Source organism: Lichenostomus cassidix, chromosome 2 (assembly GCF_008360975.1).
Source record: "Lichenostomus cassidix isolate B80296 chromosome 2, HeHo_3.0, whole genome shotgun sequence".
Taxonomy (NCBI): domain Eukaryota; kingdom Metazoa; phylum Chordata; class Aves; order Passeriformes; family Meliphagidae; genus Lichenostomus; species Lichenostomus cassidix.
In genome coordinates, this window is record NC_139482.1 from 95969277 (window position 1) to 95997006 (window position 27730).

Consider the following 27730-nt stretch of genomic DNA (forward strand, 5'->3'; position numbering starts at 1 on the left):
GGGTCCCCAGGACAGCCAGAGCTGGACCACTTGCCCTGAGGCAGGGAGAGGCTGAGGGCAGCAGCTGCTCCATCCTGCAGCAGGGATGGCTTTGGGGACATCTAACTGCAGCCCCCCAGCGCCGGCAGGGAGGTTATCCAGGAGACGGAGCCTGGTGGGAGGAAGACGGACAATGGGGATGAACTGAGGCAGGAGATATTCAGGCTGCATAGGAGAAGAATGTTTTAACCATGAAGACAGTCCAGCAGTGGGACAGGCAGCCCAGGAAGGCTCTGCAGCCTCCATCCCTGGAGACTCAACTGGACAACACCCTGTGCAACCACGTGTGCTCAGACCTTGCACCTCAGAGGTGGCTCTGCTGTGAGCAGGAGCTGGACAAGAAAATTCCTCAGGTCCATTCACATAATAATTAATTCCAAGAAAGGGAAGCTAACAGATCTGCAAGGATATTTGCACCCTTGTGATTTTGGGCATACCCATATGGGATTAGACCATTCAGAGTATTTAAGATGAAACATATTTCCATGACATCAGCATATATTGCATAAGCATGGCAATCAACAATAGGATGAGTGGATGCAAGAGATTGAAAAAGAAGACTTAAGCTAAAAATGTACTAAGAGGCAGGAAAAAGAAGAAAAAAAAACTGTTTCATGAAAGAACAGCAAATCTTAAGCCACAAGATTACAAGAGGAACATAATAAGGGAGAAGAGAAATCCCAAGATCAGAGACTTAAAAGAATGGATCATAAAAGAGCAAAAACAGTTCACAAAGGGAACAGAATAATTTTCCCCATCTCTGCATGAGGATTTACCCTTGGAATATGAGTTGTTATGGTAACAACACTCTCCAGGAATTTCACCAATGAGTGGCATATCAACCTCCACATTATGCCTCTCGGGCAGGTCTCCAGCTGCTATTTCAGAGGAGTAAGTGTTTGAGAAACTTCTACCAGGTAAATGTTCATTCCTCTAAGTACTAAATGGAAACCACGCCTATAACAGCAGTAAAAATCTTGTCTGCTAACTGAAAAAGTACATCATAATAATCAAAAAACCAAAAAGGGGCAGAATACTTTAAAAATAAGTCAGGTTAAGGATAAGGCAGTAATGTCAGGGAAAAAAAGAAAACTTTGATGGGAAGAAATATGTGTAGATCTGATAGCAATGGGATAATGAATAATTCCGTCTTACCCTCCAGATAAGATTTAAAAAAATGAAAAAGTTTAAATTTTTCAGCATTTTTGGAAAATGTAGATGACATTATGCAAATTTATCCTGATTACAAAATAAAAAAAAACTGTTTTAATTTCTCAAAATTTAAATAAATGCAAGAGAAACAGAAGTTATTACTATTTACAAGTCTCTCAATTTTTATAAGTCTTTACTATTTCTAAGTACTAGAATATCTGCCTTTCGTACCGGCTACAACCTGGGTACCCAGCTTCATGCTGTACTATAACTGATCACTTACCACATAAACAGTTATAAACTCTTTATTTTGTCTCAATGAAATCCAACAAAATTAGGGGTGGAAAACAATCTTCCCTTCACTAGCCTTTGTTATGCCAATTTAAATGCTAAATTGGTTGACAGTATTGGTAAATCAAACCTACCAGGGCAGAGTAAGCATATTAAGTCATATCAGCTGCCTTTACTAGGCAAAGATGTAGGCATTTTTCCAAGCCAAGTTACTTTCTCTCAAGCCGTGCTGCCGTAATACTGTCAGGATTGAGCTGCTGCCTAACCCATAAAATCAACCAGCCTACTGGGATTATTCTGGTTCTGGCTGGTAGCCTGGTGTTTGAAAGCGATAGTTAAAATCTGATCAGTTCATGTGTACATGGACCTATTCCCTTAACAAACATTTTAATTAGAATTTTTAAATACATACTGAGAAAAACACATTCACACTTCACGGGGTATTTGTAGAGACAGTCATTTGCGGAACAAAAATCCCAGTTCTCCTCAATCTCATTTCCTTGCTATCCTAAAGAAACTTTGAAATATGTTTTCCAATCTAACCTTTCATTTTGAAGTGCAATCTGAATACCAGCCTACTGTGTATGCATTAAAATAAAAGGGGAAAAATACAACCTTCTTTAAAAGCCAGTGTTGACAAAATTTAAACTAATGCCTTAATACTGAAACAATATAAATTTTCTAATTTGCAGCCTGGGTTCATACTTGAAAAATAACACCATGCTAGAGAGATGGCAGAGTGGGAAGATGATTCACAACTGAAATAAAATAGATTTCACAATTATCCTTTCAAATTTCAGCTGCAATTAAGAAAAAACCAACGTGCTTTCAACATCAAACCTCCTGCTAGAGTTAGTAGACATGCAAACAATATTTACACAATATTTCACAACAAACATTAGATTATTAGGTGAGTGTTAATATCCTTGTGAGGCTACTAAAATCTACTGGACAGTTAGGAACCATTTCCAGTTTTCAGAGTTTTCACTTTTAACATTCCCAAAGTACATGATTATGTCCAGATCTTTTCTACATTTGGCCTAAAGGTATTGGCTAATTAAAAGGACTATGTTACTGGTCTTTGAGTTGAAAGAAAAGGAGAAACATACTTTTCCAAAACTTCCTTTAAATTTTCCTCTCAGGTCAGTTAAATTGGCTGACTTGCAATAGTTTCCAAAATTATCTTGTTAGATCAGCTCAATTAAAAATAAGTGTTTATTAACACAGACTAAATTTGAAAACAAATCATACACAGTAATTGCTTGAATGCCATAAGTGATGTGTATACATAATTCTTCCTGCTAAACTGCAAGTTAAAACCCTAACCACAAAATCTCTCACTGCATTGACAAACTGGGTCAGGAGTGTTAGAGGATACAAGTAACCAGAGGCTTTCAATGCACATAAATTATTATGGCTCTATATCTATGCTGTACATGCCGCCAGTGGCTCAGCTCTAGGTGTAATTCCTCTTCCTATCCCTTTCAGTCTGTGAAAGTCTCTATCTTCAGCTGTAGCTCTCTTTAGCCAGATCTTGAAACCAAGGGGGAGACTGGGGTCAGAATTAGGTGACAAAGGCTGGCTTACTTCTAATATTACACTCACTGGAAAAAAAAAAAAAAAAAATCCTAGCTGAGAGGAAACTCATGATGCAGATTTTAAGGACCTCTCAGACACTGAATATCTGCTGCATTATCAAGAAGTATATTCAGATGAAAATAAATTATATCAGCCAGGAAAAGAGACGAGATATCTTTGTCTTTGCATTCCCTATCCCTGGCTTTCTCTCCTTATGCCAAAGGGGAGGAAGACACACTCAAGCTCAGACACATTGCTGGCCATGGACCAGAGCAAGTGGTGCAAGCCCATGTGAGAACATCTACAAACACAACCACTGACATATCCACCAGCATGAAGTTTGTGCGTGTCTTGTTTTTAGAAACCATTAAAACAATAAATACACACCCACCACAAAAGTAGAGTTATTTAGAAAAGCTTCCCCCCGCCCGGTGATTTTTAAAGGCTGCAAATATGCCTCAGTGTCTTCAAAAATAACTCCCTTCCCAATCCAACAATGCCAAAACTGGCATTTTGGTGCTGTTCTTAAATGTAAACATATACATTACAGGCATTTCAGAATTCTGAAGGAAGCACTAGATTACCTGTGAGATCCCTGGATGCCCATCAGAAATACGCATCAACTAGATGAAAAACTACCAGGTATAGAGGGAAAATGAATGAGTTTAGTTTAATCTAAATTCAGCTCATGCTTTTACATGTGTGTGCACACATACATGCAAAGTGGTCCAGACTCCTTTGGGAGAAAAAGGTGAAAGAGAAAAACACAATAGAGAGAACCTGAGGTAAAAGAAAATTGCAAGAGTGCAGTGATTTGCAAGAGAAGGAAAGGAATGATTCTGAACAGAAATGCAGCCCTTCTTTTTGGATTATTTTAAAATAGTTTTCATTTTTTACAAACTTTTTGAAATGTTTTCATTTTATTTGTTTCTAAAATTAACTGAAATTTGTTAGCTGATAATTTGAAAATTCTTTTCGCTTAATTGTCATTGGGGATAAATTAATTTTGAGTATCTATTATGACAATTACATGCAGCTACATTTTCAACTCTAATGCATTTTTAATAACCTTCATCAGCCAGTGATTTGAATTTCAAATTTCCTTCTATGAAGAAGTAAAAATTAGATAGTTTTGTGCTAATTTTCATAATAAATTGCTCTTTATTTACGTTGCAAAGCCTCCCTTACTCTAAGTAAATCAAAACCCTAAATGAAACTTAGTTCTCATAAGACTTATTATATTTCATTTCCCTTTATTAAGAGACAGCAAATTAGAGAGACAAACCTGTTGGCCCTCTCTCATACACCATAACCTGCTGTTTGTACCTGTCTGCTTCCTTTTATAGCTACTCCAAAATGGTCCACACCTCTTTCCATTTCCCCAGCAATATGGTAAACATTCCCTAGCAACACAGACACATAATTCAGAGTAGCTTCAAGGGAAAATGTTGTCATTGGGGGAAAAAAAAAATCCTCACATAACATTTTTTAATAGTGTTATAAACTGCAGCCTAGATAATTAGGTCTTTAACTTCCATCATGAACTTTTATTATTTATGTAGTACACCTACTTTCTACACTTGAATAGTGAAAATAGATTCACAAAATATTGGAAAAAAACCCAGAAATGCAGAATCAAATGCTGAAGGCTAGGAAAGGAAGATCTCAATATTACTTTGATTGCTAGTTCCATAGGCCTACTTTACCATTTTCCTTTTGTTTATGGCAGTGGGCCCCACTGGCTCTGATTTACGGCCTTCCTACCCTGTATCTTAAAACAAATAAGTACCTCTATGTTTATTGGCACCTATTCTATACATATTATGATACACATTGTCATAAATATAAGACTGCATTAGATTTTCCATAACTATTTTTCACCACAGTCAGAATAAATGGTGAATACCATTCTGCTAAGTAGAGGCTTTATAAATTTGCTTGACTGCCATAAATTCATAATGTACTTAATGGTACAACCTGACTTTTCTCAGGGTTCTTCTGTAATGGTCATCATACAAGTATATTTCACAAAGATGGTTTCCCAAGTATTAATTTTCTTTTACACCTTCCTTGCTTCTGAGATGTGTGGCTTATACTGTCAGGGAAGAAACAAGGAATTGCATGGTGAAAACAAATGAAAAGTCAAAAATGTGCCCTCTAAACTTTTGATTTGAATTTAAGATATCCAGATTCCGCTCTTCACTTGCATTAAAATGGGGAGTTTGGTTAGTGCAAATCTGCACAGCAAGCCCAACTGTTTTATATTCTAGCTCAATTCTTTCTTCCTGATTTCCCCCCAAGGACCAATGAGGACCTGCTTCAGAGATCTTAATTCCAGTCTGTCCCCTTCAGAGACCTTGATTCCAGTCTCTCCCCTTTTAAGTGTCTATCCCAGCTCCACTGGGGTCCCTGCTACTGAAACCCTCACTTCCAAACACATGCTCTTCTTATTTCAGAACTGGCCTCTCCTGGGCTATGTCTGTGAACACCTCCCAGCTGCTGGAACAAATGAGGTAGTGTTATTGGAGAGCAATTTACTTGGGTGTAAAAACCTGAAGAATCCCTTCTTGCTTTCCTCCTGTCCTGCTGCACAGACTTTCTTTACCGGGTATAGTTGGGCTGAAGAGACAGACCATGTCCATGCTCTTTGCCTCTTTGTTCACCTCCCTCTCATTGTTGGGACTTTTACCTCTGCACCAGTATCCCTGGCTTTATGCAGTCAATTAAAATAGATTTATTACTTTTAGTAATAGATGGGTTTTTTTTCAAAATCTTCCCATCCCATTATTTGCTTCAGCATTTCCCATATCAATTATTTGAAAAGCCAGCTTTTCATTGACCTTGGTGTTTCTCACAGCTCTCCAAAGGATAAGGTGCTTGCACAGAGTGCCAGAATATTTATTCCTTTGTTTTTCTCCCATGCTCTAACATTTGGTCTATTTATTCTCTTAAGTTTTAATTCAACAATTTTCCTTTCCATGTCACCAAGAGCCAGAGGATATACATACAGAGAATGGCTCCATGATCTCACCTCAAACACCTGTCCCTGCACTAGTCTGTAAAAATTACAAGTAGTTCTTACAGTGAATACCAGTCTTTAGCCCTGAAAGAACTGAGAGAAACATATTTCATTACTCAAGAGAGAAAATTTTCTGAATTTCCATCATATTCAAGCTTTATAGATGACACGAAACACTTTAGCTGTCAAAGTCAAAAGTGTTTCTAAAAAATATGCACAAAATACAGGTTTGCAAGGCTTTAAACTCTGCCAAAACATGGCTAGATTTCCATGGCAAAAGCAGAATATACATAACTGACACACAGACCATCATATTCTCTACTGCAAAGAAATAACACTAGAGCAGTTCAAAGAAAAGTTCTCCTGAGATTGTTTTAAGTGACACTAGGAAGACTAAGTGTATTTTTTCCATCCCTGAAATATACTCAAGAGAGGGCAAGACCAGTTTGACAATATATGCAGCACAGGGATATATCAAGAGCAACTTTAATGACATATACTTCATAGTTCACAGAAAAGCCTGTGCTGGATGGAAGTCCTGGAGATCATCTGGTCCACCTTGAAAGCTGTGTCTTCATTCAGGTTACACAAGGCCTTGCCAAGCTAGGTCTTCAATATTTCTAGTGAGGAAATACTGACCTTTTTGCTTAGCCTGCTTTCATATTTAGTTGTTCTAAACATCAGTTGGCTATTCTTTTTTCCATGCTTATATCAAACTAATTTCCCCTGAAATAACCTCTGCCCAGCGCCTCTTGTCCTTTCCCTGTGCATCCTTGAGAACACTTCAGCCACCTTATCAAGACTGGAAGCCTAAGGTTAGTTGCCCCCAGGCCTTCTTGTTCTCCAACCTCCATGTGGTTGGACTCCACTGACATTCTCTGGGTTTTGTTCCTGTTTTGAATAGAGCAGTGAGGGGACCAGAATTAGGCATAGTATTACAGGTGGGGCTCAGTATGGAGAAGCCTTCCAGGTTGAGAGTCCTCATGCTGCTGCCCATGCTCCTCCTGATGCATTCCAGGGTTTGCCTTCATTGTTGCCACGCAGCTGGCTCAGCTCAGCTCAGCTCACTGCCCCACAGGATCCTCAGGGCCTTTCCAGAAGGGCTGCACTCCAGACATTCAGTTCCCAGACTCTCCTACTCTTTGGTTATCAGGCTGCAGGTGCAGGACTTCATGTTTAGCTTTGTACAGGTCATGGAGCCTCCAGTCCTGGAAATATTCAAAACACAACTGGACATGGCCATGAGCAAAGTGATCTGACTGATGCTGCTTTGAGCAGGGGATTGAACTACATGGGCTTCAGAGGTCCTGCATTGTACTATGGTTCAATAACATTTTGGAAGTTTTACTTTTTTTTTTTTCTCCTCCTGATGAAATGTTTAAATGTTCCTCTCCTGTCCAATACTATTTTTTCCAAGAAAAACATTCGGTCTTCCATCTTGTTTTAACACTTAATATAATGGGAATGCAGGCTTCTATTTAAACAGCTGATTAGTAAGAGCAGAATGTCCATTTTGCTGCCAAACTTTACACATACACACTCAACTACCACTATGAATTTACTGTAATAAAGTGTACATGAACCACCACTAACAGGTCTTAGTGTTGCTTTGTGTTACAAGTAGAGATTATCTTTACTTTTCCTACTGGTATTTCCCTCCTTGGTACTTAGATTCAGCCACTGATGCCACTTTTGAGGAATTCAGCACCACACATTGACACTGCTTCTTTATTTAACACATAAATTTACACTTCAAATTAATACATTGTGACTCAAAGGTTTAGATAGATGCACGGATACAAGAAGGGAAACATAGGATAACTTCTGCATTTTAGGTCCATATTTGTAGGAGCTCGAAGTCCTGTCTGCATACTCAACTTGTAGATTTCTTCTTTACATTATTAAGGAAAGATGCTATTGCCTTAATACAATCTTTGTCAAAAAAGATTTTGTTTTATTAGTTTGTATGCTGCCCTTTGATGTGCTCAGACTCTATTAAGAGCTTCATTACCAGCACAGCTCAAATTATTCCTGCAATTTGCTTTTTGGTACACAGAATGCTTGCTTTGAACAACTATGTTGTTCAAATACTTCTATATTTTAAGAGGGGTCTGATAATTACTGCAAATCTGTTTGTTTGGTGTACAGAACTGCAGTAATTTTGCTAAGTTATTCATTTAAATAGGGTTGATTTTAAACTCATTGGATGAGTAATAGCAGCCTATGGAAGCAATGCCCTTCATAACCCTCCCACACCAGCCACATGATTTCGCTAGAAGATATTACTTGAAAGTGCTGAAAACAAATATTTGAAGATAATTACATGTCAAAATCAGAAAAAATAAGGATATAGTTTTCAGAAAGATTTAGTTATCTCTGCTTTGGAATACTTGGCAAAATAAGGATGTAAAAACCACAGGAAGTACATTTGGGCACCCCTTTCAACCTCAAAGAGCAAAGAATTACAAAATGTAATTGTTAAATTCTTAATTATTTGGAGAGAAAAACTTGCAATATATTATTCAAAACTAACATAGTCACACACACATTCACTGGGCTCATAAGAAATTACTACATTGAGATCAGTATTTAAAACTTTTCTGAAAGAAGTTCTGGGATAAAAAAATTACCATACTTCTAAAGAAAAAGGATAAGGGAAGAGGAGGGAAAGGAAAAAGTGTTCTAAATCTGAGATGGTTTTCAAAGCAAACAACATCTGTGACTGTGACCAGATCTTCATAAGGTATTCCTATTTAGCTTTCATCGAATTTGAATTTTTGAGTGAATTTAACCAGATGAGAAAATAAAGTCTTACTGAGGAACTACAGATCAACTAACAAATAATAGAAGCAGAATGGTTAACAGAGAAAAAACAGACAGGTTTGAATTTGTGTTTTTGAAAAACAGACAGCATAAAATTATACCAAGAAAAGAACTGCAGAAGAGGAATTCAAATAATATTAAATTTTAGGTGCAAATCAATTGGTTTAATATATCTTATCACAAAAAGCACAAGAATTAAGTCTAACATTTACATTTTGATGGATGTTTGTCCACATTTCTTTTTGAAAACATCTTTACAACTGAGAAGCAATGCAATACCATGAGTAAAACTAGTAACTTGCCAGATTATAGCAATCCCTAAGGAGACTTGCACAACTTCTGATTTGTAGTGAACATGAGCAACATGAGAGTCTGAAATACTCCACAATGAGGCAGGACTCTTGGACCAAACTAGAAAAAACAGTAGGCTAGCTCACATTTCTTTAGCAATAAGAATCTTTATTTAGGCAACCCGGAAGTCGCTAGAGAGCACCAAGGAAAAGAATAAACCAGAACAACCCAAAGGCAACTAAGTGGAAACAATGAGAGAGATGTTCTTATAAGGATTGTTACAATATTACCATATATAAGGGGTTTTTTTTCATTTCAGGGTTGTAATTACATTTGAGAATTGTAGGAGCTAGCACATACATGACTGGCAAAATTCAGTCATTTTCAAAGTTATCAGGAATTCACTTATGCTGAGTAAGAATCTCATGGTTTAGGGTCATCTCAATTAGACTAGGAACTATGCTGTAGATGAATAAATATCATATTGTCCCTGCATACCATGTTCTTAAGCACAAAGAGAACCTCTCTCCTCCTTCCTCTGAGCAAACAGGACTGTCTGGGTGTGCTTGTGTGCACATATGCACAGGAGACCTTAATGCCAAGAAGTGTTCAAGAAGCAGCTGTAGCTGATATAAGAACTTGCCATAAATCACTGGGATTGAATTCCACAAATTCTCTCATGGCAATCAAGCTATGAAATAAAATTGCAAGGTATCTCCCATTGTGTGGCCCTGGCCATGAATTTAATTCAGTAAATTACAGTTAGAAGGCTACTGTTGTTCTTTTTCTTGATTATTATCTATTTTTGTGGACACATATTATATAATGTGCTTAACACCATCTGTCCCATATACATTTTTGATTATCATAAGCCATTGCTAAAATGTTTTGCAATTTATTTCCTTTTGCATTTGCAGATTTATATAAAGCGCATCATAATCAAACATAATGACAGGAAAAACAAATAACATAGATCTAAAAATTTTATCCTACTTTAATCTTGCTAACTTAAAACGCAAACTATTAGAGATAGCTGTTGTTTACACAGTCTTAACAGAACAATCTCTTATATTGGGGGAATTAAATCAGTAAGTCTTGATCTCTATGCCAGATGTCAGCTATTTATTTATTTGAAGGGTAAGCACAGTAGTACTGACAGATTTAAGCTTGTCTTGCTCCAAGATAGCTACATCTTGTCAGGGAGAGACCCAACCCACAACATCTTCACTTCATGTGAAGGCTATTTAACTTGAAAGTGAAAAAGAAGCTTGCACGAATGAAGTGGAAATTTTACCAGGAATGGAAGAATCCCTATTTGTTGATTCCCATTTTGCTATTTACGGACTACCACTAGCAATTCAGCTATATCTTCCTTAAGTGGCATTTGGGCTCTTGAGTAGCTGTGTTCCCTGTGTAGCTGGGCCTGAAGTACCTATGATCAAATTTATAACACAAAGTCATGTCCACAGAAGCCTCCCTTGCACACCCACACCAGAGCATGTCACTTTTCTCTGCATTAAACCCCATGAGAAAGTGCTTATTTCTACTCTCTTCTCTGCACATTTCTTTCATACTCTGGGCTCTTTGGCAAGGTTTTTGATCCTGATGGGTCAGAATCTATTCTGGTTAGTTGCTCTTCAAGCTCTATTTTGCTCTTTCTAATTCTGCTTTAACAATTAATTGGCCAACTGTGTAATGCTTTTTCTAATTCATTTGGATACACTCCAGGTTTGGACGTTTGATCTCTCTCATTTCTAGTAATCTTCATGTCACTACTAAACCATGTTGACTTCTGTAATGCTCCTGAAAGCCTCTTCTCATGAGTTACAGGCACTGGTACTGCCTGATCAGTATGTCTCCAAAGCATGAAAGAATTTTTTTTTTTACATACCTTATATGTACATATACATATACATATACATATACATATATATACATATACATATGTATATATACTACAGCAATAAGAAATCCTTTGTATTTATGCTCTCTTTTAAGTTGGTAAAGCTGTGGTGTCAGTTTTTGGTATTTTCTGACAGTGTAGGGATGGGTACCAAGAACATACCCACCCTGGCTTGGAAGAAGAGCTACTGCTATTTTATCCCCTGTTTGGAGGGAGTAATGGGAATTAACACAGCTGCTCTGCACAACCTCTGCAATGAATGTTCAAGGGAAAACACAGCAGCTAAGCTAGAAACTTACCTGAGCAAGAGTGCAATGATCTAAATTTACAGTAATGAGAAGTTTTAATTTGATACCAGAAACTGCGAAGAACAGATAAGGTCACGTTTTGGCTAATGAATGTAATATGCACTGCTGCTGTCAGGAGGCACTTGCCTAGGACTAATGCCATTACTGTTATTTATAGTAAGAAAATTACTAGTAAAAAAAAAACCAACACCAAAGCAATGCACAACAACAATTTACAGAATTACAGGATAGCAAATAAACCCATACATAGTCTGGATACTGGGGAGGGGGGGTGGAGGAGGAGAGGAATCCATTTTCTAAAGAGGCCAGCTTTTTTATTCATCAGTGAATATTTATTTAGCATATGTAAACCAGAAAAATCTCTATTTGTAATTATCTTAGATTTTTGTTACCAGTTCTGTTTTTTTTCTTTTGTTTAGCCCCTTCTATAAATCACACTGCACAGCACACAGGTTTGTTATACAAGTATACGTGATATATACTCATCTAGGTAAAATACTTTAAAGAGGAATTTCATTTGAGCTTCATTTCAAGCTCAAACATGGAAAAGTGGAGATTTTGATGAGTTACTTAGATCAGGGTACTGTTTGTGATCTGGAATATTGATTTGAACATAGGTAAATCAAATATATTAATTTTTGTTATATTTCCTCTTGAGATACAAAATTTTCTTCTAAATCTCTGCAAAAGAAAGCTAAAAAATTGGGCAATACAATCTAACTCTGTGCTACTCCTAGATCTTCTCCCAAGGTTACCAAGGCTGATCTGAAAGTCTGAAGGACGTAAGTTCCTAGAGAAAAATAGGGCATTCTGAGTACCCCTCTGCACCAACCCCTTCTACTATTTATAAAGAAATTGTATGGGGAAAAGGATCTCAGGGTCGATATGTATAGTCTTATATGATTATAAGCGAGTGAGCAGAGCCCTTTGTCCCTTTAAGCATGTTGGCCTTTCTTAAGGAGTCAGGCTTGCAACTTGTATTTACTCTTTCTTTGAAAGCACCAAGTCTGTGTTCTTCAATGTTTATTTTTTTTTCATTGATCCTCAATGTTCAGAGTTAATCTTCCACTTTTCATGCCACCATATGTCCTCTTCATATTTTGTGAGTGAGAAAGGAAATGGAGAATTTCAAAACAGGGCTAATAGTTTGTGCTGACTAGAGATAAATATGCATTTTGAATAACTTCAAAATACAACAAATCAATGAACAGCTCTAGAACAGAAAGAAAGAAATCAGAGTATTTTCATCCAACACCAGCAATCAAGTAACTATATTTGATCCTATAACAACCTACACTGCTCTCTCAAGTCACGCTCAGTGACTATTCACAACTCATGCACATCTACTTCACTACTATTTTATTTATCAGAATGGAGGCAATTGAGGAGAATAATCACTATGAAATAATAAAATATCCTTGGAAAAAAAAATCAATCCAGAGAATAAGATTCTGCATTTCTATTTTGTGATAATACACCTTCAGAAATGATTTCATGGCTTTATTTGAAAAATGGGTATAATCCAAGTGAACAGATACAATTCCTCTTCCTCTACAGGCAGAAACACATTATCCTTTTAAATAGGAAAGAGTATCCATTTCCTTCTCTTTGCCTCCTATCCTCTTGGAGTGGAATAAGAGTGGAAAAAAACAGATGAAAAAAGTAACACCCCTCCTTTCCATTTGCAAAGGGCAATTCTTCCATCAATGATACAATTTGCAATGGCATCTGAATCTATCACTTTCTTAGCTTCTCAAACAATTCCTGCATTTTGTATTACTCTTCTACACTGATGACAGTTGACAAGCAACATATAAAGTCTTCCCGAGTCCTTCTACCATTAAGTATGCTACAGGCATAATGTGCTCAAAAATGAATAAAAAAAAAAACCCCAAAACTTCCCCAAGCGTTGCAAAAATGCTGTGGGCTGCATCAGAAGCCCACAGTGGAGCAGGCTGTCACCTGTGGACCTGTGAGGACAGTAGCTTATGCTGGAGATGGTTTGCTGGTAGGATTTGTGTTCTCACAGGGGATACATGCTGCAACAGTCTGGCCACTGGAAATTGAAAGCCAATTTATGGTTTTACGGTAAAAACATCACACCTGCCTTGAAGAGATCCAGGATTACATTTACACTTTTTCATTGCTTGCTGCATGGCCCTTGGTTAAGTCATCTTTGTGTTTCAACTTGAAGCATTTAATGGAGCATCTAACATTCATGTCACAAAGTTAATGGTGACTTGATAGAAGACAATAGTACAAGCACAGATCCCTACCCTATTTTAGGATTAGCTAACAGACTTGGGGGTCATGCTCAAATATTTAGTTTCCCATAACAGAAGTCACAGTGATAGAGAAATCAGGGAGAATGCCATTCAGTGAATCTGATTTTTTACTGCTAAAAATCCTTCTTGTTGACAGAGCTTGTAAATCTTGACTTCTTGGAAAAACCTTACACATATGAAGAGTGTCATCATTACAACTGAAATATTTAGCATTTTCAGAATTTGTTCAATACTTAGTTAACAACTACTGATTAAATATTTGAATAAGAAGCCAATTTTACATATTTCCAAACTGCGAGTATTTAAATAAAAAAATATCATTCTGTTGCTTCACACATGTTGAGGGTTTTGTGCTCATCTGGAAAGAAACAGTTTGATATCTCACCTGCATCACTGAGACTTATGGATGCTTTACTGAGCTTTTATGGCCAGGATTAGGTTTCCAACAAGACTTTCACTGTATTGTTTGCAAACCAGACATACCAAGAACATGCTCCCCCTAAGAAAGATTGGTAGAAAGGAAACGCTTCAGTTCATGAGAAAGGCATGACTTACCTTGTGAAAGTTCCTGAAATACGCTGCCTTCTCATCTGGAAATTTTTCTAGCCTCCTAGGTCCTTTACTGGAAGCCTTCTTGAAAACCAACCAACAACGCCTAAAAATCTGCAAAAAAAATCAATGGATTCTATTAGTTTTTCTTTAAAGCTGGACATTATCAAAAATGCATTCAGTTACAGAACTGACTTACGAAGAAATTTTAAAATGACAATGTTTTACTTTAAGAGTCTGAAAAATTCTGACAGCATCAATTATTTCTACACAAGTATACCAGTTTGTCAATTTATACATCTTGATTGCCAATCCTTTGGAGACTAAAAGAATACTTTATTAGACTGCCTAGGAAGCATTCTGATCATATTGCCATAACCAGAATTTTAAAATAAGAATTTAATTATCAAATAATCATACATTTGCAGTTCAAAGAGAAGCTGATTAATGATAATCCTCTAGACTATACTATGCAAGTAAGAGATTAGATATCAATCTAGTTTTATAATCTATGACAGCGGTTTACTTCATTCTTCTCCAGTACTTGGACAGCTCTATAAACAGTACCATATGGAATTTTATGTTATTAATTCAAGGATACATTGAAACATGCCCCAAACCCAATACTAGTTAATGATTCCACTGGCCATAAGTGAAGAGCCTCAATTCAGTATAAATTCTACAAAATTCAATTACACAGCACAAGAAATACTATTAAATTTGGATAAACTGTATCTCCCATTACTAAAAAACCAAATAATTAAAAATACCAAGGTCATCTAGCAGGCAGAGTTTTCCCCTCAGTCTGCTGCCTACACTGAGTACAAGCACAAAATGTGTTGTTATTAAATCAATTAAGCATAATTAACCACATTATGATATAATACTACTGACAGTATCTTGTTGACACTATCTAAGATGAATGTTATCAGTCAAAATAAGTGTTTTCTTTTAAAGACCTAACACTGGACTACAGTATCAATATGTTTAATTATGCAGACTTTTAGAAGAAATCATGGCATGTAATTAAATCCTTTGCAAGTATACTTCTTACAAAGCATACAACTTTTAGGCTTTTTCTACTAAGGTTGCAAAGTGGCAACTGTACAAGTGAACAACTGTACATTCTATCTCAGAAATTACTTCACCTATCCTGAGGGAAAGCAAAGACAATATCATATTTCCTGAAAAAAAATGACATTTCACTTTGGGACATCATAAACCATCTTTATTAGATAGTACTTTCTTCGAATAACATCTTGGCAGTGTTGCAGCTTGACTCTACCAAAACTACAGCACTGCTCCCAGAGTTACTTCTTGATTAAACATATTAACTCTAAAGCATTTTATGGCATACAAAGCTCCACACACAAAGGTATAGAATATTCACACTACTTGGGCCTTGCTAAAAACAGTACTACCAACTATCTGAAAGGGACATATTTATTCATTTAATAAAAGCGTCACTTTTAATAATACTTCTGGCTCTTCTGGGATCTTGGGTGGGTTTTTTAGTCTATGTGTAGCTTCAGCTCATTTCTCTTCCTCTGAGGAAAGTATTTTCCTAGGAAGTTCTTTATCAAGGTAAAAACACTATCTCAATTTCAAATGTTTTCTTAATTTCCTTATTTTCATTAGGTGCCCTTGATGTCTTACAGTCCCAAAAGCTTCTTTTCAGAAAAACCATTTCAACCTAAGGCTGCATCATCTCTGGTGCTGGGTTTTAGCATAGCCATGGAACCCGTATTTTACATTGACCTGAATTTTTGACAGTTGATAATAATGGAACAGATGTTTTGTGTTAATTAACACAAGTTTTTTCAAAGGTTGCTGGAAGGTTTTTTAATTTTCTGTTTGTGTTTTTAATTTTTTTTTCGTGTGTGTTTACATGTATATGTGGGACAGTCATATTTTGTTGCAATGCAAAGTATCAGTTAGATCAAGAACACTAGAAATATCCCTAAAAAAAGGCAAACTAGACATCACAGTCCAGGAGTCAGATATCTCCCTTTGAGGATGAGAACATTTTCTAGATCAAAGGTCATCTAATGCATACTCCAAAGCACTTCTTTTAGTGAAAAATGAGCAGGTTCTCCTAAATGACAGCTTCAGTCTTTTTTTCACTGGCTATCAATTTGGGACAGTGTGAAAGTGAGTCTGAGGTTTACAGATAAGCTGAAGAAATTCAGAAGGAGGATTTGACCTCCTTATTACTGGGAACCACCATCAAATATTAGGGATAGATGCTAGTTATCTTCAAGGATGCTCTTCATCAGGCCTTTTCACAAATTTCAGAATTGCGATGAATTCAAAGGCTTCAGCATACAGACTGCAGGAATGAACAGCCTTTGCTTTTAAAGAATACTGAATAGCAAGAGGAGGGAAACAGAAGTTTGTCCTTTAGACTGTAACTGCTTCAATTTATTGGCATCTGGTTTTTCCAGACCTTTAAGAAGAGAAGAAATCTGAATAATGAAATGGCCCAAAGAGGACTCCTGATACTCTGTTTACATATGCCAAAATACATCCTTGCATTTGGATTTTACTTTATGCAACCGAATTTTAAAACTGGTATAAACATATACAGTTCCACTGCATTTCAGCAGCATTTTACCGTATTATGCCAACCGACAGTTTGTATCTTAGTGTTTGAAAAAGCATTAGCATATGAATTTACCTATAAATATGAATAAATAGGTGCAGATGTGAGCACACAGCAAACAAACATTTGCCTTTCATAAGGCACCTCATTGTTATACAGAAGCCTACTCAATTATTCACGAACTGTGAGATAGTCTTTTATCCCTGGCCTACTTTAGGATGCCATTGGCTGTAATCAAAACTTCTGAAAGACTTCTAAAGTCCTCAGATAATTGGGGAGGCCATTGTGAGAGAAATCAGCATCAGCCCTTTAACAACAGAGAGAATTAGAACCACTCGTGGTGTTGTCTCCATAATACTTAGTATTTCCTGTGAGACTTAAGTGTCTGTTTTCCACATGTGCTTAGTTGAAGAAATGCCAAATATTTGATCATTTAATCAGGGTTACATCCTCAGTTGAGCACTCACTGTTCAACAAACATGATTTTAAAATTTTGTATCAAGGGTAAACAACACAACATCTACCCCATGCCATTGCTTTTTTTACTGGAGAAATGGAGAAAGATGGCATTAAGTACATGCTGGGTTTACGTTTTCTTTTATTACTGTATCAATTAGAAGGACAAAAAATTGTTCATTACAATCTTGAAAAGGATTCTCTTGAAATTACCTGCTGGGCCTTAGGCATAGCAGAACCTCTTTAAATAACACCCTTCCTCTCTCAGTTTTACAAGATGGGCAAAGCAGAAAAAAATATTCCTCCAGATCCTATTACCCAGGATATTGTGCAATTATGTATCAGTAAGCCACGGCAATACCTCAGCACACTTGTGGTCTGGCGAGAATTGATTAGGTTGCCCTTTGCAATCTCATATGGGAATGATTTGATTACAATGTAGCAGCTTGCAGGGGAGAGAAGCCTCTTTCCTAAAGATGGACCCTGAGTAGCCTCATTTTGTTACTGAAAGGATTCCAGAACCTGGAACAATATAACCTCATCATCCCCATAAATGATTTCTGAAATCCTTCCAGTCAGAAATTTGACTTCCAGCGCTTTTTGATATATTTCTATTAATCTTCAGACATCCTTTCTTTTACATTTTACTTGAACACTGCAACAGATCAATTAATTATAAAATCTCTGCATAATCTTATTTTCATACTTTTTCTTCTGCTTATTACAGTGCTCAGCTCACATTTCCAATGTGATCATGTTTTTTAATATTCTTGACTAATATATACAAAAATTTGGCCTCTGAATGGACAATTACTTTTTGTGCTCAGATCACAAAATTTTGTTTTATTGTTGCCTTGGCTGTTCATGACAAATCCATTAAAATACATACTGCAGGAAATACATTGGCTAGATTTTTCTTTAAGAAAGAAGAAAATATTTGTCTCTTTTCTAAAATAATTTAGAATAATTGGTTTACAGTGGAACTCTTCTGCATGATTTTCCACTTTCCAGAGATTTCTAAGGCCTTTTCCTAGTCATTTACCATAAATGCTTTTGAGATTCACATTTCTTTTTATCCACAGCTGTAGCCAATAAAGCTTTCCTAGTCATCACTAATATTTAGAAAAGGGGTTTTTATTGACAAGTTTCTACACATTACTCCAGAAATTTTGCACTCAAGAAACCCAACACAAAATCAGAGACAAAAAAGATCCCTCATCCGTGTTTTTTTATAAAGTTACAAGACTATAAGCTTTTTTCTTTCCAAGATGCTCTGAAGTCTCCCTGCTCCATCCAAAAGAGAGTACAAATGGCAGCTTTCTTAGGTATATTGGAAAACCATCTAATTTTCTGCCACTAGCTGGAGAAACATTTGTCTCTTGAGAGAAGCAATGAGTCAGCTCCTAATTACTAACAGAAACCATCACTGACCAGGACAGGCACTGAAGCATCACTCATGGGGCTTTTTGCTAGCATAACCCATCAAATTTTCTCTCAGGAAGACAACGACATAATAATATTCAGTTCTGCATTTGCATCTCATTATCTGCAGGAAAGACTAGTTGATTTCTCATCCCTGACTTGCCATGTGCAGAGCTCTCCTGTTTGACAAGACATCTGTAGTACATGCATTAAAAACACTAAAATATGAATTTGTCAGAATTTATCTCACTAGTTATCTCTATTAAAAATGGATATTTTTATGGGGTATGTGAGAGAAATGCAGTTTGTTATGAGATAAAAAGTATATAATCACAACTTAAAAATATAAAATTCCTATTGAAAAAAATAAAAATAGTTGTCACAGTAAAGTCATATTTCACCATTGTTTTGACACCCACCATTTTTGTAATTTGGCTAAGGGAGAAGAGACAAGGGGTGACACCTCACTGCTTCAGTGAAACTACACTTGTCACACATTCAAGTAAACCTTAAGAGAAATTGAAATGCAGTTATTATCTGTAAAAAGGCCCAGGAGGAAAAGGGGAATTCGTACCTCAGCCTAAAGAGCAAGTTACAGGATTCAAGCTATTGCTGAGTCAATTCAACAAAAAAAAGAAGCCCGAAGTACAAACTAAGACACCTCATCCTTGCAATCCACTTACCTGAGCTACCAGCACTTGAACAGACCTGATTTTTCTGTCTACTGTTTTGACAACAGAAATGAAATACAGTTCCCACTGCACTAACTGGGTGCATTTTGGGAGGCAAATTTGGATTTGTATGAAGAAGCAAGAGAGGCAGAGCACTGCTGCAGAGCACTGAGCTCCCGAATTAGCGCAGAGGGTGCAGAGTAGCAGGGAATGAGGGACAGCTCCTGCTCCTTTCCCACACTGCTGGGAATTCAGCTGTCTCCCAGCAGCAGGGCAGAGATCCTCCACAGTCACCTGACACTCACCACCAGGACATCCATCCAAACAGGAGAGGCAAAATGGATCTGTAGCCCTGCTCAGAAGAAAGAGATTGCTTGCTTCTGTCAGCAGCTTTGGGATGTGGAGCCAAGACTTTACCACAAGATACAATCAGCCTTGGTAGTTTTTTGTTTGTTTTTTTTTCCAATTGAGTCTAATTCTCCACCTGCTCTTGCCTATTTCCACATATTTTCTTCAAATATTACCAAACTATGTACCACAAAGCAACCACGATAAAAACAAAGCTGTTTAAACTGTAAAGTCAGGATCAAAAAAACTGCACAAATATATACAAAAAAATGATTAGTGATGTCTTTAATAAGAAATATTGTGTGAAGGTGTGCTGTGAATACCATCCAGCAGGAAAACATTCCTTACATGTGATAACCTTGCACATACCCTTGAGCTTCATTTCATCATCCAAATTATGGATCAAGGTTAAACTTCTAGTTTGCAGAGCTTGAAGCATGACTTTCTGCAACAATACAATTAGGCCTTAGATAATTTTAGTGTCATAGTTCAAATCCTAAAATTTCTGATAGCATTTTTTTATTACTAATATTTTGCACATTGCAAATCTGCTGGCATTTAAAATTAGGAATTGAAGAAATATAGAAACATCTGCTACAAACTGTTTCATCTAAGATTAGATCAATCCTTGTGGGCTTGATTGCAGTCTGACAATTAGGATGGTTAGAGAGAGATGATTAGGGACAATTCACCCAGTTATAGTATACACACGTCATCTTTTTGCTGCCATAACATGCCATTATAGACTCATATAGATGCTCATAATATACTATAATTTATGGTGTTATAGTCACAGGCTATACATGCAATCCATGAAAGGATTTATTTTATTATTAGGGATTCATGTGAAATCAAAGTACACCATAGCAATTTTCCAACTATTCCTCTACTAGCTAAACTAATGTGTGCATAATGCAAACACTTTAGTTATGGAATCTGAAGGCTTTTTTTTTTTTTTTAATGTGTTTAAAAGAGAGTGGATGATACATATCTGAACAGATCTACACCTAGTATTCCTGTGAAAAACGCTACATGACTTCATCAATTGTTAGGCACCCATAGGTTAAAAACTCTCCACTGTTGGTTTGTTTTGAAGAACCATCAGGGCAATCCAAGGGCAGGACAGCCAACACAAATAATGCACTCTGACTCCACAGCAGTCTGCAAATCGGCAGAATTTATAACTTGCATCTGAATTGATCTTATGGTTATTGAAAAAAATCAGTTCCAGTAGCCATTTCTTTTGGCTTTCTGCATCTCTGACTCAGTTTTGGCAAGACTGTCTGCAGTGATCCTTTTGGAGGAAAACTAATAGTCCTTACTTAATGTCTGGCCTCAGAGCTGATGACAAAAAACCCCTCTAAACCAGAAGAAAAATTTAGTTTCAACAGTTTTAGCACACATCCAGCAGAAAAAAATCCCAGAGCTCGCAATATTTTTAAGGAAATTATTATGCTCAAGAAATCTCAAGCACTTCTCTGAGCTTAAGTTCAATGTGCAGCACTTAAGAACAACTCTGTAGCTAAGTTGATACCTCCTCCTACAGGTATACTTTTCTAACTGTAGTCAGAAAAAAAATCAGCAGAGAAAGTTATGAATTTGCAATATTTTAATATTAAATTTGAGTAACTTCTCAAACTGAACTGGAGTAGCTACCTTACTTAACTCAACAGAAGTTTTTTTAGTGGAAATACCTTTTTTTCCCTAATTTTTTACAATGTTTTACTTCAATTAGTTACAAGTAAAAATGCTTCACTTGAATATGAAAAAACACAAAGGATGGTTTGATATACTGCAATGGAAAGCAATATTTAGAGAAGAACAGCTAGGACTCCTTTATTTTTAATACTATAAATATACATAGAAATAATGTATATTATTTCTATGTATATTTATAATATTAAATATCACTGTTTCTTTCATAGATGAGCTTATTAAACTGAAACATGGTATCTTTTATGCAAATTTTGTAGACAGTCGTCACTGCCTGAAAAAATTAAAGGTATTTATTGTACCTACAAGGAAACTTAATGCTGAGAAACAAAGAAGTTATTGAGATAGATTTCTTATTCGTGCCTCCAGAAAACCAAATTCAGACCTTTACACACAATCTGAAATAACATACTTGCATTGAAAGATGTTATTTATTAGCTCAGATCCTTAGCACTTTATGTTAGGAAGGAAGGGATTTGTGAATTCAAGTGTTAAAAAATCAAACCTATGCAACAGAATACCGTAAAATGAAGCAGAGCTCCAGAATAAAACAGTAATCACAGACATTTGTTCTATACTACCAAGGGAAAAAATCTCAAATAATTTTTGCAGCTCCAATTTAGAGGGTTACAAGCACAAATTTATCTTCAGAACCTGAAATTATTCCTCAGGTTTACATCAGCTAGATTTTCTATCATGAAATCATAGAGCAGTTTGGGTTGGAAAGGACCTTAAAGATCATCTAGTTCCAACCCATTCCCCACACATGGTGGGCAGCAACCCCTCTGACTAGACCAGCTTTCTCAAAGTACCATCCAACCTGGCCTTGAATTCTTCCAGGGATGGGGCATCCACAACTTTTCTGTTCCTATGCCTCACCACCCTCACTGTAAAGAACTTCTTCCTAATGTCCAATCTAAACCTACTGTCTTTCAGTTTATAGCCACTCTCCCTCATCCTATCATTACATGTCTTTGTAAAAAGTCCTGCTCCATCTCTCTTGAAGGCCCTCTTGCCCTCTTTCAGTATTTGAAGAGAAGTTCTCTAAGGTCTCCCCAGAGACTTCTTCAGGCTGAATAACCTCAAGTCTCTCAGCCTGTCCATGTAGGAGGGTGCTCCAGCCTTGCGATCATCTATCTTTACTTTTCTCTACATTATTACATAGAAACCTGTCTTAGCAGAGGCATCACAATCTTCAGGATGCTATTGTACTGACTGATAAAATAAGCAGAAAGTTTGCTTTGCATGGGATTTAACACAGATGAGCACAGCGCTAAGTCTAAAGCATCTTTTGTAAAGTAAAAACAATGGGAGCTGATTTTAAGTGCCACTGTGTATTTATGTAGGTGTATAATTTCTAACAGCAATCGATCCTCAAGAGTAGAACAGGAAAGTTAGAGCCTTTTATTTTTGACACATTTTGTCATTTCAGCATATATTTAGAAAAGCTAGCAAATCCAGCCACACTGATACAAATGGGTGAAAGCTCACTGCAATCTGTAAGCATTGTACTGTAATCTACTGAATGTCTGGTCACTGCCTCTGGCACACAGGCATGCACAAAGTGTATGCAACATGTTTATATAGGGAGGCTAAACAATATACAAATGTCAATGCAGAAGAAAAGCTCTTCAAGCATATTTGGATGCACTGTACCACAGAACAGGAACGGATTTTAAAAACGGCATTTATCCATGACATATTCAATAAACCTCTGAAATATGAGGTTGCATGACTCAGTTGCGTTGGTTTCCTATAAACCAAGTTCATCCTTTTTTTTTGAATGTAGTTAGATATTTTGCTCTGACTCCCCTTTAAATTCTATGACATGGCCACTTAATTTTATGGTAAGTTTAATCTTACATAGGAAATAAGGTGCTCTGCAAAACAAAGCCTGCAGCAGGGTTCAAGCAGGACCATACAAACAGTAATGTTCATGAGGATGTCTAATTTCAGTGCTGTTTTTCTGACATTTGATCACCTGCATTACTGTAATCTATAGGTTAAACCTTCTCCTGACAAAGAATCATAGATGCTAGCATGCCCCAAAGACCTTCACTACTTCTAAATTAACTAAAGGGGAGAAAGATGAATTCATATCTTGTAGTAAGTGGAAATAGTTAAAAGTTCAGAGTCAGCAAGAATCCTCTGCCACAGAAATTAAACTGACACTAAAATTAAGTAATTCAGTGAAATTTTCTGCAATATTTATGCACAGAATTAACAAAAAATCAAACCAAATATCCAAAAAACCAACCATCACTTGCTCTGGGTTGTGAGTTTCAGATGAATGCAGACAGAAAGATAATAGTTCAAATGTTGCTTCATTTGTATAAGTGATTTGCTTTCTGTCACTCTTATGCTACTTATTTTACTGTATTTTCTGAAAATCTCTGCTCAAAGATGTTACCAGTCTGCTATCACAATGCACCAATACTGCAACGAATAAAGATGTAATCCAAAGCAAGAAAAGGATGAGAAAACAAATGCTTTTACACAGAACTAAGAGGATTTGGAAGAAAAAAAGCTATAGCCCCTAGCTCTTGTAACTAGCAACACCAGTTCTGTTCAGCTTTTGTTGCAACAGCAAATTTTTAACAGATAAAGACAGCTTTTACTCAAAGAAAAATAGCATGAAATAGCTTCCCTCGGAACACAAATCCAGCTGGTATGTAACATTCCCAGACAGGATGTCCTGTGGGGAAATAGCTACTATAGGGGATTAGGAACCATGTTCTTATGACCCCAGGGAAATAAAACAGAGGAAAAGCAGATGGTTTCCAAATTCAAACTTCCTAAGTCCAAAGGGCCACTCTGAATTCCCTGCTCTGTACCTGTGACAGGTCTCCAAAAAATTTGCCCTGCATTGTTTGACAGATTCACACAAAATGTATTCAGGTAAATCCACAGAAGCCATGCTTTAGTGTGCTTTGGCTCAGACCCAAACTGGAAATGCTCAAGGTCTCATATATCAAACACAAATTTCTTCATTAAAGGAATTATGGTCATCCCACCAAGCTAATATTATTATCTAAGAGGAAAAAACCCTCTCAAAACAACTTTCCCACCCCTCCCCCCCCCCTTTCACTGATTATCACCAGCATTCCAGAACTGAGATTGTCCTTCTACAACTATTTCCCATGGGCAGAAGAAAATTATTAGTCCACCCAACTGATGCTATTTATTTTTATAGTCTCATCAACCGCTTAGAAATAGAAAGCACATTGATTTTCCATGCTCTGGGGACCACCTGAGGGTATGAGTGGGTGGAGGAACAGGAAAAAAGAGTTGCAGCATTTCTGGCCAAATTTAACAGAGTACAAACATCTAGAATGTTGGTTCAAAAGTAGCTAACACAAGTACCTTTTCTCACTTACAGTATTAAAAGAGCACATAGAACAACAGCAGAAAATTGTGGTGCTCCCTTCTCACTTACTGCAACTGCTGAGAGGGTCTCAGATATAAGATATGAAGCTGCAATGTGCAGTCTAACAGAAAAGAGAAGCGGGGCAGGGATTGCTGCATGCTCACTAGTATTCATTCTACCAGAAGCAACATGTGGCTGTGCAGTATTAACTTGTATCTTAGTTGTGCAGTCTTATTAAGAGTTTAAGGCTGAAAATGCAGGTAGCTTGTTACAGATACAGCTTTATTGTATAGTGACAGCAATGAGCAAATTCACAAAACCCCAGCAAGTCAGCTTTCTTGTTAAGCAACCTTTCCATGCAAAAAGCCAGCAGAAAACTATGGTTGCAATACAAAATATGCAGATTTTATGGAAAATATCCAGAAGGTCTAATAGAATGATTAACTTTATTAATAACTACTCTGAGTAAGAACATACTATGAATCATGAACTACTAAAAAATTTGCCAAATTCTGGATGACACAGAATCCTGTAAATTCAGATACTGTGAAAGAATGCATTAACAACTTTATTATATTTTTCAGTATTAGAACCGTTAAATAAGCAATGTATTATGGCCAACCATTAGCATCTTCAAGAATTTATGTCTATGGTGCCTTTTGACTAGCTCACCACAGCTGCTGTCTTACACATCAGGAGCGCACAGAAAGTGCATCTTCTTGACCGATTTTATTTATTACAAAGTCATGGTGAGAACTCCCAAATGATTTTCAATACCTTAGAATTAAAGTTTCTGATTTGGAGGTGGGGTAGGGAGGAGAGACAAGGAAGCTTTCAGCGTAAAATTGAATAAAAGAACACTGGAAATCTCAGTCATCCTCACTGAACAAATCAGAATTTCAGGGGTGTTTTATATTAGGAATATATTTACATTATCTATATATCAGACAATACATACTGACAGCAGCAGATAAATTCTGTCTCTGCATAATGATCAACACATATTATGGTCATTCCCCAATAAATTTCTTTAATAAATAGGTTTTATTTCCAGTATCTCAGAAATTAATCCAAGCAACTCTTTGTATGTGGTCACTAAAACTCTGTGCCATTATACAGACAGGTCCAAACCCAGCACTGCAGAGCAGCAATTGCTACACATCCCTTTTTGCTTTAAAGCCTACACTTAAATGACCCAGCCTGCATATGAGCTGAAATAGAGTTAGGTAAGAGTTGGGCATAGATGAATGAGAGAAAATGTGCAAGTCACTGAGCCCTGCCTCCTTCAGTTCCAGAAAGCCATGCAATTGGTGCCTGCTACTCCTTCTGTACTCATCACACAATTGATGTCTAAGGAGATATTTGAAGTTTTTTTTATATGACAGTTTTTCTTCTTGTCATTATACTACCAGCTCACTAGGATCAAAACAATTTCCTTTCAGAGGAGTCACAGGGAGAGAAAATACGGGACATTTCACATTTATAATTCTTTTTCTTATGAGCTCAGTGGCTAATACATAGCCACCATGCTTTGGAGAGACCGTTTTTATTGTGATTTATGAGCCTCGTCCCAGTGCAAATTCTAATTCTTGCAGCTAACATCTGCATGAAAGCATTTTTCCCTTTTACTCAAAATCACTTGTTTTAGTACATTCCACTACTGGCTTTAGTATTTTTAACATCTATTATATAGAATCTATCAGCAGAGAGCCATTCAGGTGAAGACACGTTGGTTCAATGCAGCATTCACCACTGAACTCACAGCATAAGGTCACAGCAAGACAGACACTGTGACACTCAGCAGCTGAGGATGCTGTACCATCTCACGTTTTGATGGTAAAGCGTTTTGTTCTATTTTTCTTTAGAAGGATACAACTTTATTCTTCTCAGCACACAATATGTAATTCCTCCTTCGGCTCGTCTACCTTTCAAATTAACAAGTCCCTGGTTCCTACTGTTTTCCCTATGGTCTCCTTAAGTCTGCCCTGCTGGACTTTTAAATATCTTTCAGTAATCACTTTAAATTAGTTCAGTCTTGGTTTATGATAGATTTAATGTCTATGACTTCATAAAAGAATAAAATATTACATAAATAGAAAGGGCATATAATGGAAGATCAGTCCTATTTACAGTGATTTTTTTTTTACTTGTTCACAGAATTTTACCTCTATTGTTACTTAGGTTTCTGGTGCTATTTCTATTGTTGCATACAACAGGAATTCCTTTCCTCTATGAACTGTCCCCATTCTTTTATTAGTAGCAGCACAGCAATTGAAGAATATTACTAGCATTATTAATTGACTCACAGGATATGTTCCCCCAGATACACTGTGCAATGCCATGGAGGAGGCTGTCTGTTTCTACATACACAGATGAAGTTTCCTATTCTTAATTGTTAGCAAACATCATCATACAATACTTGCATTATTGTAATGTGTTTTAAATTATTTTTTATATCTTTTTGATGCTCCTATCCTTGTTCTTGAAAGCTGCAGAAACATCATTAAAATGCTGTTTTCAATGGTACAAGGATTGGAGGACAGGAGGTTTATGGGGCTTTTCATCTTTTCAAAACTTGGTTTTTGTGGAAAGTAACAGAAGAGTTCACTATGTAGTTTTCATTTCTTATTTATATTAAACTTCTCCAGTCATTTTTTGCAGATGAAGGGCTTGCTCAAAAGGGAGTGAGAGCAGTATTCCCACTGACCACAGGCAGAAACCAAAAGAAAGAAGAGCAAGGGTCTGTTTCACAAGAATGAGGCAAGCTTGGCTTCAAAATAATGTCATTAAAATGCGTGGTCAGAATTACTCTTAACAGGTCTACATAAACATTTTCCTGGTTTCTTCTCGCAAGTTTCTTTTTTGATCATTGCTAACAAAAAATTCACAATCAAAACATAGTAAAAAATTAGT

The 27730-nt window shown here is 36.7% G+C and overlaps 1 protein-coding gene across 1 annotated transcript in view; it reads right to left on the bottom strand.

Moving 5' to 3' along the window:
* Positions 1 to 27730, bottom strand: part of DOK6 (docking protein 6) — a 239412-nt gene that overhangs the window by 131334 nt on the left and 80348 nt on the right. Inside the window, exon 2 of the mRNA XM_085052459.1 lies at positions 14245 to 14352. Coding sequence (XP_084908585.1) covers positions 14245 to 14352 — 108 coding nt within the window. The remainder of the gene's footprint in view (positions 1 to 14244; positions 14353 to 27730) is intronic.